The 15,649-nt window shown below is 36.8% G+C and overlaps 1 protein-coding gene across 1 annotated transcript in view; it reads left to right on the forward strand.

Annotated features, from left to right (window-relative positions):
• The window catches only part of PRIM2 (DNA primase subunit 2), a 91,705-nt gene that overhangs the window by 13,219 nt on the left and 62,837 nt on the right, over nt 1-15,649 (forward strand). Inside the window, exons 5-6 of the mRNA XM_064710090.1 lie at nt 9,170-9,265; nt 10,108-10,245. Of these exons, the coding sequence (XP_064566160.1) occupies nt 9,170-9,265; nt 10,108-10,245 (234 nt within the window). The remainder of the gene's footprint in view (nt 1-9,169; nt 9,266-10,107; nt 10,246-15,649) is intronic.

Below are 15,649 nucleotides of genomic sequence, written 5' to 3' on the forward strand. Positions count from 1 at the left end.
AGTAGTTCCGTTTGCCGTGTCCATGAAAATGTCACAGCTTTTCTTGCAAAGTTCCCTGTGTCTGTAAATTCAGGTCTCACAGTGGTGGTCATCATTCTGCTGCTTTAGTTTCCTTTTAACTTTTTAAAAATAATGTCAAACCTAACATATTTCTTCTTGTTCTCTCCACTAGTTGAGAAGGGTAGGGCTTTTTTTTCCTGCTAGTTTGTTTGGTTTTTTCCTTCTCATTTGCCTTCTATCTATCATTGTTCTTTCTTGTTTCTTCTTTAAGCCTTTCTTTGTGTGATGTTTTGTCATTTCTGTGAGTGTCCTTTGCCATTTTTACAGCCTTCAATTTTAGAGCAGAGTTTTCTTCTCTGCTCCTGTTCTCTATAGCTCTTGCAGTGCCCCCAGCCTCATGGCATTTTGGTATGTGATCTCCTGTTTTAATATACAGGTTAGGAAATTGAAGTATTAAATTTTACTTAGGTTGTGGAACTTGGCTTAAGACATTCTTTTTCTCTTTTGAGTTAAATTCTACACATGTCTTTTCCAATGGGTTTTGAACCCAGGTACAGAAGGTGCACTGGAACTGTTTGAAACTGTTTGGTCATGTGCATGTGAAAGTGTGTTCTGGTGACTTCAAGGGTGTTGACACAATATGACACCTGCTTTCTTTAATGCCCCTGAGGTCTGTGTGCTGTGATAAAGGCTGTGATAAATCAGCTTAACACAGTTGGAATTTTTTGACACAGATGCGTTGCTGCTTGTCTCATGTTTTTTCCTAAGTATTATCGGATGCTTTGATTTGTTGCTACACCTTTCCAGGAATTTAACTTACATACTGGAATATGGAGTGAAGTAGAATGCAAAATTTAATTTTGAATTTATTTTTTGGTGTTATTGAGTGTTCAGGTTTCTTTATCTTCAGACTGTTAGTACCTCTTTGTTGCTTCCAGAAGAAATGAAAATTAATAGGCATTATCATGTCTTAATCTGTGGTGTAAGGATGTTGTATAATTAGATTTATATTTCCTGCAATGCCTCTGTTCACTGTTATCTTTCTGCATTGTGCAAAATAAAAAAACTTCTAAGTGTAGTATATTTCATCTTGGATACATCTGCGTTGCTGTTTTCACTCAACAGAACAGAAAAAAAATCATGTTTAAATTGAACTTTCCTACTTCTGAATAGCCTCTTGAAATTTAAAAAATATTATGACCTTTTAAGGCATCTAAACTAGAAGTTATTTATATTTTGAGTAACAGCCAGTTATTGCAGAATCAGATGTCCTAATTTTTAGATGCTTTAAATTTAAGAAATGCTTTGGATTATAGTAATGGGGAAGGAATGGCAGATGGGAATAGTCAGCTGGGGGAGCTAAAGGTCTTCAGTGCATCTGCAGGCATTTGAGAGGAAGGAATAAGAACTGCAAAATGAAATGGAAAGAGCAAAATGCATTAGCGATGGATTTTTTTTTCTACAGTAGCTCTTTGATGCAGTTGAAGTGCTTTTTTAGCTGCTTTAAGCAGTAGAAATTAAACTTCTTTAATTTCCATTTTTATGATCAGAGTAGTCCTGTGAGAGACTTTCTTATATCACTGTTATGCTTTCTTCAAAAATATTTATCTTGGTAGTAGGGCAGTTGTATAAATATTCGTAGTTCAGCTTCTTGAGAAAACGTTTTCTGACTGCCTTTATTTGGTACAGAATATCCTAAAGTCAGATGTGGATTAATGAGAATGGGGACTACTTTGTGTCCCTATTAAGGACAGATACATTTGAGAGAATTCACTCAGTATTATGTCTAACCATTAAAGGTGACTATATCCATTTTGGAACAGGTGTTTAATCCAGGATGTTCTTCTGATAGGGTTTATGGCTTTTCATTTCAGGGGCATCAAATAATATTTCTTCCTTTCCCAAACAGGAAGGGGAAAAGTAGAAACTGTCTGGAGTCTGTACTGCTGTGGGGAAACTTATGCCAAGATAAGACAATAACTATGCAAGCAGGCTATGGTTTACATTTGCTTAGGAAATAGTTCTGAATTGTATCTTGCTTTTCCACTACTTAAATCTTGTGTTTGTCCCTTTGCTTGAAAACCAGTGATGCTTATCTTACAGTTGACAGCAAAAGTCATAAGAGATGCATGCCTAAGTGGGAAATGTGCCTTACTGCCAAAAGTATGTATTCTGTCATTTAACTTCATGCTCAGAGTCATAACAGAAACAAAATTGTATGTGGAAAGGCTTAGGAGTAGAGTGGATTTTAAGTGCTAGAGTTTGTTAAATAAGACTGTGAAACATATACTATTAGTGCTTTAACAAACATAGGGAGTTATTCTCATCTAAAAGTAATTGGGTTGATTGCCAAGCAGCCTGGGTATTATAGCGACCTAACATTTTGAGTGATGGGTAGATGGGATGAGTTTTTATTAAAATATTTAAGCTTAAAATAAGTGGTAATACTCTCTCACAGACTTTTAAAATAAAGCTTGATTTAAAAAATAATTTTTTTTTTGATGCACAGGCAGGATGTATGGGGGCTTTGCTCTTCTCTAATGGATCCTTGAGCTGTAAGCATTACTTTATTATTAGTTATGGAGAAAACTGGTGCATTTTGCTGCAGTAATTCTAGTTGCATGAGTTTATTTGCACATATGATGTTGGTGATACTCTATGAAATTGAAGAATTGAGTAATAGATGTGATTAAAGAATATATAGCTACTGGGGATGTCCTTTTTCACCTTCATAAACTTAATGAACAACAGTTTGTAAATGATGCAGAATGCTAATTAAAATTTTAATTTGTTAATCATCTCAGTTTGATTAGAAGCAGATGCTGATTATCTGCAGAAATCTAAATGGACCCTTAGAAGGTCTTCCTTATTGCTTAAAATTGACTTGTGGAAGTAAAGTCAAACTGCACCACAAAATGTGCAGTTACTTGGGCCCCCTTAGAGCACTGGGGCATTATGATTCTCACTAAATAGCTTTGTGTAATTCATCATTTGAGTTAAATAGGAACTTTACAGTCCACTGTAAGGCTGAATCCTTCTGCCCTAGATAGTATATATGTTCTTTCTGGATGAAGTGCATCTCTTAACTGCTTTGACAAAGTTATGTGCTTTTAATTCAAAGTTGCAGAAAAGGCTGCAGTAAAGATAGGATGAAAAAAACATTCTTCCTCTTAATCTAGCTGAAAGCAGCTAGACAACATTTGGAATACAGTCTGAATCCTGAGGCAGAAGTTCTGCTGTAACTCTGGATTTCTAAAGTAAAATTGAAATGGCAGCTGTGCCAAAAATGTAGTGGAAAATAGGATCTTGTACACCAGGCTCTTGAGTTTAAAGGTAGGAGAAGTGGAACCACGCTACTTGTGGGATTATGTGCTCTAGCACTCAGTAGTTGAGCAGATCACACTTGACTGCCATTTATCTAAAGGCTTGGAAATGGTGAAAAAAAAGTAAATCCTAACCTCATCCTTGCAGATTTTTAGTTCTTAGCAGTTGGTAATTTTGGATTCTTGGAAGAAACTTAGTATAGACTAGCAGAAAGGTGTCATCAAGTGTCTTCTCTTTTTTTTTATAAATATTTTAGAGATTGTTTTGGGGAATGAGAAAAGACAAAATTGGGAAATCAGTACTGTATTTTTTAAAAATTATACCCATCTGTTGTACAAGAAGAAAATTTTTTTTGAATAATCAAAGTGTTAAGTTCTTTCGTAGTGGTTGAAGTTCATAATGTTTGAAAAATGAATTTAGTTTTTACATAGCAGTGAATGCAGTAGCTCTGGAGATGTTTATATTGTTCCTTAATACAGCAGCATAAAAGCTGATAGGATGGTTTGTGCAGGATGTAATTACTCTGGAAGTAGAATTTACTAGCTGCTGCTTGGGATAGGCTTCAGAAAATGGTCTGCCAACTTGGAAACACTCTTCCTGGCTAATCCTGTGATTGAATCTAGAGAAACATTTGTTAACAAGTTTCTTTAAAATTGCATCTGATGTTACTATCCGGATTTTTAAATGAAAGAAGACTTGTTGCTGTTTTTATTAGAAGAGTCTTCTGTTAGCTCTACAGCCATGTGTGACTCCAGCTTGTATGTGACAGTGTTTCAAGGTAATTCTGTAGTAATTGTTTTGTTCAGCTTTCCTTTAAATGGGAAATGTTTGTCAGGAATGTAGGAGACTGAACCTGTATCACTGAGTTTCTCTGTCATTGTGGTAACCATGAATGAGCTGCATAGTGAGGCAGATCATAAAATGTTCTTTCTGTGCCCACTCTTGACTAAAAAAAAGCCCAAACAACGTTTCAGTTGATGGGTAAGAATAGATAATTCCAAGCACTGCCCTTTATATTTTTAGGTATGCCAGCAAGCTGAACTTTAGCTAAGATATAAAGTTTTAGTATTTTGGAAGATAAAATTTTCTTCTTAATTTGTGATTGGCCAAAATGAAATTGAAAATCATCAGGTTTGTGAATGACAGATTTACAAGCCTCTGGAATGTTTTCTTTAAGGCTCTTCATTCTTTTAATTGGTAGGAGAGGTGGGAATACTGTCCTTTGCTAATCATGCAATTCATTAACTGGCTGATTACACTTTATATTCTCAAATTTAATGGTATCTAGGTTCATAATTTGGTATTCTAGTGCTAACTTAGTTTGTAGTGTAATGTGTGGCAATGGAGAAGATTGATTAGGAAATTTTTTTTTTTTTTCTGCTTCATGCCTAGAGTTGCAATTCAGCAAAGTACAGATTGACAACACTTGTTTTTGGGAATGGTGTTGTGCCACTTGAGTATCAGGTACTTTGTAACTAAAAGCAAATTTTAGGAACTTCACTTTCTAAGGACACTGGTGCCATGTGCACATAAATACCTGAAGCTGAGTCTTGGAAAAGGAAAGGACTTTGTGCATGGAGTTCTTGTTCCTTACTGGGAGACTTAGTAAAAGTAAGTGTTGCACATATATAGCAGTATAATGTGTGCATGTATCTTTATCTGTTCATTAAAACAGAGTAGTGATATCAAATTTATTTTGAAGTTTTTGGACTACCTCACTGTGTTTGTTTAACCAAGCCCTGCATATTAAATTATTCATATTTTAATCTAAATTTATGTGTCTTTGTGTTTCCAGGACAGTTCTGTGATTAAAAGTCAATGAATAAACTGCATGTAGAAAGCAAGAAAACTAGAAATAATGGAACTTGTCCTGGGTGCTTGCTTCTTTTTCTTCCTCTCTTTTCTGTCTTTATTTTTCCTAAGTCTCAGGAATTTGCAATGAATTGTTGAATTGTTTCAAGCTATGATACCTGACCCATGTCACTGAAAAGGGAAGATCCTTTTCCTGGTGCTCTTTGCTTGTGAAAGCAGAGCCTGACACAGTGATAAGCAGCTTACTAAACTGGCTACAGATGAACAAGGCAAAACTAGTGAATCCTTTTCTGTGAGGTGAGTTTAATCAGTTCCTTGTGGAAGGTCAGATGATGACCTGGTGAGACCCTCAGAAGGACTCTATTTTATTTTTTAATATTTTGAGCAACAGTGTTTTATCTGGTGAAGATCACCAAGTTCTGTCAGAAGTTAAGCAGCTTGTTTATCTTTCTAATCTTGATTAGAATCCTAAAAGCTGTATTTAATTATATATAATTTTTTAGTGATTACTGGAATGTGCATTTGCAGGTGCCATTTTAGGATAAAATTATTAAATATGCAAACTGTAGTACTCTTATTTAAATGATTAAAAACCCCAAAAGCAACAGTAAAAAAGAAGCTTTTCTGGCTTCTCTGAACCAAGAAAAATTGGAATACATGTTTCATGGTGCTCTGGATGCAGCAATACAGGCTGCACTGAAAGCTTGAGTCTGATTTTAGACTATAGGTAGTGTATTGCTTTGCACTGCACCTCAGTCAATCTGATGTGAAAATGGTGAAATCATTAATGCAAATGGAAGGTTATTTTTCATGCTTCAGTCTTTAGGGAAGTCAGTCTTATTTTTGAATGCATTCTGGAGTAATTTTCCAGCTTTAGGTAGGGGCTAGGTCTATCCTTGTTTCTTCTTCCTCTTTCTCATTATTAGCTGAAAACACCAAGGCAGTGTGAATTTGGTGAAAAGGCAAGGAGCAGGGTGGTTGTGGGGCTGCTGAATGTTTGCCTAACCTATAAGATACTTGAGCCTTTAAGAAGTAAATTATTTAACAGCTTTATGTGTATCATTTATGTATATAATAAATAGAACTTTGCAACAATATTTGCATTAGTTTAAAAAACAAAATTTCGGATAAAGCTCGTAAAGCTCCAAAAACTCTGTATTTTTGGTTACACTGTCCACAGTCTTATCTAAATATTTAGTCATGGCCAATTAACCTGTTTTCTGTGAGGGTTCACCAGGATTACTTTTACCCCAACAATGTTAAATTATTTGCTAGTGACGTGCAAGAAAATCTAAAATGATTGTCACTGTAGATTGTCACTACATCTATACAAAACTTATATGGTCAAATTACTGATAAAGAAGGATGTAGACAGCTTGTGAAGTTTGCAATAAATCCCCTTTGAAATAAAATGTAATACTAGAAAATAGCGGTTTTGTTGATGAAATTAAGCTGATTTTTTTTGGAAGAACAAATAAAGAAGGAATCCTTGCCTTTCCCTCTTCTTGTTCTCCCTTCAATATTGCTGGCCTATCTGTAAAACAGTTTCTGGACTCCTTTAATGCTCTCTGGAAAAAAACTCTGCTTTGTCCTTGGCGTAGTTTGTTTGATGGAGTTATTTTTAGTAAGATATCCTAGAAGAAATAGTGGAATTGTAACCACCATTGCTATACAACGTGTTATACTGTTTTTATTTGGTCAGTGTATGTACATGGTCAGTGAGGGTTTGGAATGACATGGTGGACAGGCTCTCCTAAGGGATTTCTAATAAGAATGCATGAAACTCTTATATTTGAAAATGTAAACCATTATTTTGGAATTAAAATGAAAACTTACGTTTCTGGTAGGTGAAAGACAGGCTGCAGGCTGATGCAGTGACTTAGATTTATACTTACTTAGACAAGAAATAGATCATCTGGAAGGAATAATGGAGTTTTGGTACCACTGTGTGAAATTTGTATATAGTTTCAATGTGTCATGAAAAGCAGGAATTTTTCAAAGTCTAACAAGAATAAGGTTGTTAATGAGAGTATTTTGTAGAAAGTATTTTCTTGTTTCATTTACAGAAGCACATTTAATTGTTTTGATACAGCTACTTCATTAAAGAATAATACTTTCTTTACAGGCTGCTGAGCTTTACATTTTTACATGCAGGAATATAATGCTGTTGTGTATTTCCTTTCTCTTCAGCTACATTCTTCTGCCTTGCTGGCATCTTTGTTATTTTTTAAAGCTGGTTTTCCTGGGAGAGTACTGCAGATTGCATCAAGATGCAGACAGGGTAACCATAAGCCTTTTCAACATTGCTGCCTTGGCTATTTCATATGCATATATCAAATCACTGTTTTTCACTAAGCTACTTGTCCAAGTTTGAAATGAAATGGTCCTTCCTGTGACTTCCAAGAGAAGTGGGTTTTTTTTTGGGGTTTTTTTTTTTTTTTTTGGTTGGGTTTTTCAACTGAGAAGGAAAAAAGTTTTGTTGAAATGCCCATTTAACCATGTTATCAGTGTTGGCCAACAAATTTTTCTGCTCCATTCAGAGAATAAAACTGCTTAAGCACATCCCCTCCCGTGGAGAGGAAAGACGTTGTTGACTTTATCTTATATTTGGAGTCTGCACATCTATTGCATGTGGTGACCTGGGCTTGGTTCCTGACCAGTCTCTAAAAACTGCCCTGACTGCAGCCTTGTATCAGCTCTCTGTAGGTGCTGGAGCACACATCCAGCTTGTGCAGAGCAGTGTCACACAGTGTGTGATGCTTTGGTGACACTTCTGTCTGTCTGTGTTTTGAGAAGGTATTCTGCCTTCCTTAACATTTCAAATGCTTGCACTCAGGGACTACTCCCATTATACTTCATCAAAAGCATGTTATGCAAATGTGTGTGGATTTGGGTGCTACAATATAAGATATAAAGTTATTAGGGAGTGTCTGAAGGAGGGCCACAAGGATGGTGAAAGGTCTGGAGGTGAAGCTGTATGAGGAGTGGCTGAGGTCACTTGGTCTGTTCCTCCACAGCCTGAAGGAGGCTGAGGGGAGACCTCATTGGGGTCTGCAGCTTCCTCCTGAGGGGAAGAGGAGGGGCAGGCACTGATCTCTTCTCTGTGGTGACAGTGACAGGACCCAAGGGAATGGCCTGAAGCTGTTTAGGAGGTTTAGGTTTGATATCACGCAAAGATTCTTCACCCAGAGGGTGGCTGGGCACTGGGACAGCTCCCCAGGGCAGTGGTCACAGCACAGCCTGACAGGGTTCAGGAAGTGTTTGGAGAATGCTCTTGGGTACATGGGGTGACTCTTGGGGTGTCCTGTGCAGGGCCAGGAAGTGAACTTCATGATTGTGATGGATCCCTTCCAACTCAGCATATTCTGTGATTCTATGATGTGTATATATGTATATGCACTATTTAAGTATTTTTTTTAGGAAATGTAACATGGTGTTTTTCAAGTACTTCAAGTTGTTAAATTAAAGCATTGCTGCTTTACTCATTTCAAGAACTGCAAAAGCACTAACACTTAAAGGACAATAAAGATACCATTGTTCTCACTCCTTAGAAAAAGGAAAGTTAAATTCCTGAATATAGGATTAGATATAGTTTTGTTAAATCTGTATTTAAAAATAAGCTGAAACTGTTCTTTCTGTTAAAATCTCATGAAGCCCTTACTAAGTCCCATTTATTCATTGTGCTTTGTTTTAATGCATATCCTGAGACAAGCAAAGATTGTCACAAGTTTTATTTTAGAGAAGTTGACTTCTAAAAAGTGTATTTTACAGTTCTTGTTAATGCCTAAAATTATTATAGTTTAAAATCGGCCCTTCTACTTTGGAGGTAAGGTTGCTTAACATTATTGACCGCTAATGTTTTGCTGGTTTCTGCTTAATTAGTTATTAGTGATCACTTACTGAATATGTAGCTCTTTTTTCAACTAAACTGATAATATTGCAAGTTAAGTAATATTTTAGATAATGCTAATAACATAAAGAAGCCTTTTTCCTAAAGTATTTTAACAGTTTTAAAACAAATTCTTAATTTTAGATTGGTGAAGACCTGAAAAATCAATTGGCTAATGAGCTGATTGCGTCAACTCCTGGCTTCACTCCGCTTAAAGTAAAAGAACAGATGTTCTATAAGGTAAGTAAAAAATTGCTGAGTCCCACAGATCTGCATTCATTTTCTCTCAATTAAATGCAAAGATACTAATTTTAAGTTTACCTAATAGCCACAGTAAATCCAAGTATCTAAAAGACTAATGAGAGTTCCTCTACTTCATGTGAGTATAAGGGTGGAGGGAGGGACTAGGAAAATGAAGGAATCTTCAAACTACTAATAATGTCTGCTGTCCTCTTCTGCCATCTCTTACTTTTGCCACAAAAATGATCTTAAGTTTTAATGTTCCCAGACAAATGACTTAATTTACCTGGCTGTCAGATTGTTCAGGATGAAGACATTGTCAAATATCCATTGCTGAAGTTAGGTTTGGTCTGATTGTATTAGTCAGAAATTGGTTTTGCAAGAGAGCAATGGGAGAGGAAAAAGTTTGTAATGAGGCCCACTGATTCTTTGGAGTGAAGCTGGTTGGGTTTCAGATGGGCTTGCAAAACCTTTTGTACGTAGCTTACATGAATCAAATATTTCCAGATGTTAGAAACAGAAATCCATTTTCAAATATCAAATCAGTAAGTGATGCAAAGCTACATAATTTGATCAATACTTGTAGACACAAACTTTGAAGTACCTTATTTTGCCTAGTTGCATGACTTTCTGTAAGCAAGCAACATTTTCCCACCAAAATAATGATTAGCTATTCCTAGTTTAAGATTTAATTTCACAGACTTTTGAATTTTGCCTGGAGACAATGTTAAAAGACAGAAAATGACTTAAAGCTTTACTGGCCCATCTTGAATCCTAGGGCTGTAAACATTGTTACTGTGTTATTTTGCTATTCCACAATGTGGCTTTTTCTTCCTTCTCAGGTTGGACTTGCAGATGCTGTGGATTTATTTAGAGCCAGAAGAGTATATATTAAAGATGGCTTTGCCTTTGTGCCATTTAAGGAGATTGATGTGATTGTTTTGAATAACTATAGAACAAAGTTGTCTAAAGCACTGGCGGTAAGTCAGATGAAGTCTGATTTTCACAACTCTTGTGGTATTATTTGGTGACACTCCTGGACAATAGCCTTTTTGGGTTTAAAATGTATATGCTTTCATCTGGAGAATACCAGAAACCTTACTACAAGTACTGGTAGCACTAAAAAACATTTGTTGTGAGCTGTGTCATTAATTTCAAATGATATTTAGCATATAATGTGCATTCTAAAGAAATTTGTGCTAGAGGATTTTATCAATTGTTTTGCACAGAGATAGTAACATGCCCTTTCATTCATGTTAGCTTTATGCACACAACTGTTTTTTTTCTGCTAGTATCTATCTTTTCCCCCAAAACATTTTCCAACAGCTTTTTGTTGGAACAAGTGAAATAGTTGTGGATTTTTACTCTGTGTTCTGTTAGCTCACTTGGTTGGAGCATGGTGCTAGTAATGCCATGGTCATGCATTCAGTCCCTTTACAGGTCACACACCTAAGAGTTGGGCTTTGAGGTCCTTGTTGGGTCCCTTTTAACACTGAATTTTCTATGAACTCAAATGAGGATAAGCCAGAATATGTCAGGCAGAGGTAGAGTTTTTGTTGCATGAACATTTGAGTTACCATATCTACTTAGAATGTCTGTGGTAAACACTGTATGTGAATTTTCTTCTGTTAGTAATTTGGTGATCAGTTCAGGAATTGCTTGTTCTACAATATTTCTGAGACTCTTCAAAGAGTTTAAAAAGGGGTGATCATATCTAATACACAAAATTTTAGTCATAGAAAATGCAGCATTGAATAACATGACAGATTGGATTGCTTTTCAAACATGTTTTCAAAACCTTGTATTGTTATGTTACATTAATGCCAAGGTTGACCACAAACATGTAGTAAACAAACAGTGGGAAGCAAAAATGCATTCCTTTATCAAATCAGAAAATTAGAATACTGCCTGTACTCAGCACTGTTGGGTCACTCCTCGAGTCCTGTGCCCAGTTCTGGCCCCTCAATTCAAGGAAAGACATTGAGGTGTGTCCAGAGAAGGGCAACAGAGCTGGTGAAGAGTCTGCAGCACAAGTCCCATGAGGAATGGCTGAAGGAGCTGGGATTGTTTAACCTGAAGAAATGGAAGCTCAGGGGAAACCTTATTGTTCTCTTGAACTGCCTGAAAGGAGGTTGTAGCAAGGTTGACCTCTGCTTCCAGGTGATTGTGACAGGACAAAAAGACCTAGCCTCAAGCTGCACCAGGGGAGGTTCAGGTTGGATGGCAGGAGGAATTTCTTTACTGAGGGGGTGATTAGATTCTGGAGTGGGCTACCCAGGGAGGTTGTGGAGTCTGTCCCTGGAGGTGTTTGAGGAAAGACTGAACATGGCACTTGATGCCATGGTCTGTTTGGTGGGGTGGTGTTTGGTCATGGGTTAGACTTGATCATCTCACAGGTCTTTTGTAGTGTAATTGATTCTGTGATTCTGTGACTTTGGGCAATACTCCTGGTTTTGACAGTCTGCTGTATACTTCTAATGGACAGAATATCCTGGTTACAGGTATTGGGGAGATGGTTTTTCAAGCATGTGGTTTCTTACAGCTCTCATTAGTGGCACAATTTTTCAATGTTAAAGCACCATAGTTTTCCAGTATGGGTTGTTTGTGCACTATTATTGATTATTGGTACTTGATCCATGTTTTACTTTGTGGAGCTGATTTGGTGGTACTCTAAGTAGTCACATGCACAGGTTTTTGGGAAGGAGTTATGCCTATGCAGAAATCATATTATGATGCCCTGCTGTGTCTTTTCCAAGGTGTTCTGCAATTGAACACCTTATGGGAATGTGCTGGTGCTAAAGATGCTCTTCTTAGGTCTCCAAAGGATTGAATAATTTGGGTGCTTGCCTAGCCTTGTTACATTGCTCACTACATTGCAGATGTGTCACCATCCTGCATACTAGAGTGATTCTACTTGGGGTTGTAAGGGAGGAATAGAATGAGAGTGAATTGATGTGTTGACACTGAGCTTTGAAAGAACAGTAAATAATTCATAGCACTGACTTTTTAAAAAAGTTTTATGTTGACACTGGCAGAAATTCAGTTCAGTCAGTTACACTTTAATCACTTACTAGTCAAGCCCATGAAGCATTCAGATGTTCTCTTTCATCATTTAAAAACAAGTTTGACATCCCAACTGTGGCTATTTCTTGAGGCTTTATAATAAGAGGAGTTGATATTAGTCAAGCCTTCTTGGCAGTTCCAAGTACAACTGAAGATGTTAATTTTATGTGTGAAATCAATACTGCAAAGGCCTTCTTTATGTATTCTCTGACCCATTTGATAGTAAGTAATTTCCTTGTGCCATTAATGATGATTAAACTGTAGAAACATTTTCTGTAACATGTGAGCTGTAATGTTAGCTCAACGATTGTTTTATAATGTAACACAATTTAAATTCATAGAAGTTTGCTTAATGTTTTATTCATGAGGGTTTCACTGCGTTTACACTAACATACAGAATTATGCATCTCATATTTGAGGAAAGTAGTTTTACATTTTGATTTAAAAAAAATCAGAAGGTTCAGCTTAGTGTCATGGCTCAGACACTAATCACAGACCTATATCAGAGCTGTATTGGACTCAGTACTGCATAAACGAGGATTGCTCCAGAGAAATCAGAAGTGAGACAAAAGGGGGAGAGGATGGAAGAAGCAGCCGACACACAGACACAGGATGGGAGGAGGAACCCTCACAGAAGCAGGTGGAGAGTCCTGAAGGAACCACAGCCTGTGGACAACCCATGCTTTTAACCATTTTTGTTTTCCTGAAGGGCTGCATCCCATGGGAGAAAGCCATGCCAGGGCAGGGGGATCCTGAGCAGGCAGGAGCTGTGGAGAGGAGCTGTTCTGGACCTGTCACAGCTGCCCCTGCTGCCCTGGGGGAGGTGTGGGGTGAAGGGGCACAGTGCAGCTGAGGAGAGAGGGAAGCAACGGCCTTGGTTGTCTCTGCTCCTCACCACCTGAGTCTAATTGACAGTAAATTACATTTATTTCCCTCACTTTGAGTGTTTCACTTGCAGTAAGAATTGTTTATCAATCTCCCTGTCTTTATCTGTGTGGGAATTTGGCCCTTAGGTTGGGTTGGGTTATCTGTGGCTGTTCAGGTATTTTGTGGTGATGTTTGTAGTTCTGCTGGGGTTGGATACTGGAGGAAAGGAGGCTCAGCACTCTGGTTCCAGCTCACACAGCCATGTTAGCTTCTGTGTTTCCTGGGCCCCTTCTCTGGAACAGCTCCCTGATAAATTCAAAATGTGAGGATCCTAGGTACTGAAAAACCCGACTCTGACTGGGATGCCTCCCAGTAGTGTTTGAATCAAATTGATGGAATCTTTGTCGTTTTACCTTAATTCAGAAAATGATTTGTCCTAAAGTTTTAGTGGTTTTTGAACAACATATTTTAAAGCTGTAAGTTGATGCTTGAGAATGTGTAAATCTTCCTGCTGTGTGAGTGCTTTTATGCTGTGTTGAAGAGTTTATTTTACAAAGACTTGTAATTATCTGTGCACATCTGAGCCATAGATTTATCATACTTGTTTTTAAATACTGCCCCTTTTTTGCCTAGCAATTGCAGTAATAACTTGGCTGGTCTCTAAATTACTGCAGAAAAGTTGCTTTTGTGAATACTCTTTGTCAGAACATCATATAACATCTTACTGTTTGCAAATTAAAATAGAACCTAGAAATAGCACTAATTGGTGCCATAAGAAATTGATTCCAATATTAATACACACAATCCTGATAGAGCGTTTTTCTTATTAATTTAATACCAGCACTTTTTTACTTTGAATTACTGTCTTTTGTAATCTGAAAAAATGTCTACAAATAAAATTGCTGGGTTTTGAGGACTTGCTGCAAAAGGAAAACCTCACTAGTGTTTTCTAATTTTGTACATTTTTTCTTGATTCTGTTCCTGATTTGGCATGTAATCTTTTAAACCGTTAGAGATGGGAATCAAATAAGTTGCATTACTAATATTTGCAATGATTTGTCTTTTAAAATGCAATATTAGTAATTTTAATATTCTATTTTGGTTGACTTATGCTATAGTTACAAAAAACCTCCCAATTCAGAGAAGTATTAGTGTACGTAGAACCATCTGTGAAACCTTTTCTTCCTGAAACACCTATATTTTTAAGCAGTGGAGCAGAAGGCTTTATGTAGTGGCATTAATGTTGAGAAAGTATGATTGATGATGGTCTTGTCACTTGAAATTCATTTCAGGTGTTGTGTTCCCAGTGTTAACTTAAAGTAATTCACTGTAACATAAATGGATGATTTTTATAATATGCACATACAAGGTTAGTAAAGTAATAACTTAGGCAGTGTAAGGTAAAACGTGATTACAGTGACTTTGTCCTCTGAATCTTTCAGGCAAAGTTTGCAGTGAGAATTTTGCAGAGAAGCAGCTGCCCTTGGTTTCTGAGTATTACAAGGTCATTGTCTAAGGCACAGGTCAGCTGAATAAAATGGTGATATTTGGAGTGGGAGAAGTGATCTTCAGGGATATTATTTAGAGAGTGAGTGTGTGTCAAGAGAAGACTGAAGCTTGTATGAGGACTTGTTAGTGGACTTCCCTTTGTGGCTTTCTTTTTGGCTGTTGTCCCATTGCTATTTTTTGAAATGCATCCTTCAATGTTTTATCTCCTCTACTTATTGAAGTACATGTGTTGCTTCTAGAGACCACATAGATTGCTATCATAAAGTAATTATAAATAATGTTAGGAGGCTAAATTAAATTTGACTGTATTCAGTATTTTTTCTATTTCTTCTTTTTTCTTCTTGCATCTTTCATACAGAATATAAGAGTTTGTTAAGTACAAAATTTGCAGCATAAACAATTTCTGTGGTCTCTACATAGTCCTGTCTGGTTTGATGTGTATGAAAATGCTTCAATCTTCAAATCCACATCGATATTTCATGATAGTCAAGCTAACAAAACAAGATTTGCAGTATTTGAAGCATGTGGAAGGCTTGCCTAACTAAGTAAGTTGTTTCCCAAATTTCAGAAAAAATTTGGAATTGAATATATTAGTTGCAAGTGCAATTTTATTTCTATGTTGTGTGGTAGTATGATAGCCTGAAAACCCATCAGTGAATGTGGCACTATTAAATGTCATTTATTAGTATGCTGGTAACAGTAATTTGTGAATGATGCACTTTAGTCAGTGAGAAGGAACTGCAATGGCACATGCAGTTGGTGAGTAAAGAAAAGTCTGTATCTCAGGTTGACACTGTACTACAAATTTGCATTTTTCCTGATTATTTTCTTGTGGTGGCCTGTGACCCACAGCCATTGGCTATGTGATAACTGTAGCAGTATTTATCTGGAGTTAATTTCATCCACTGTGCTCTGGCTTAGCAAGTTTATGGAGCAGGCAAAAAG

Source organism: Zonotrichia leucophrys, chromosome 3 (assembly GCF_028769735.1).
Source record: "Zonotrichia leucophrys gambelii isolate GWCS_2022_RI chromosome 3, RI_Zleu_2.0, whole genome shotgun sequence".
In the NCBI taxonomy this organism is placed as follows: Eukaryota; Metazoa; Chordata; class Aves; order Passeriformes; family Passerellidae; genus Zonotrichia; species Zonotrichia leucophrys.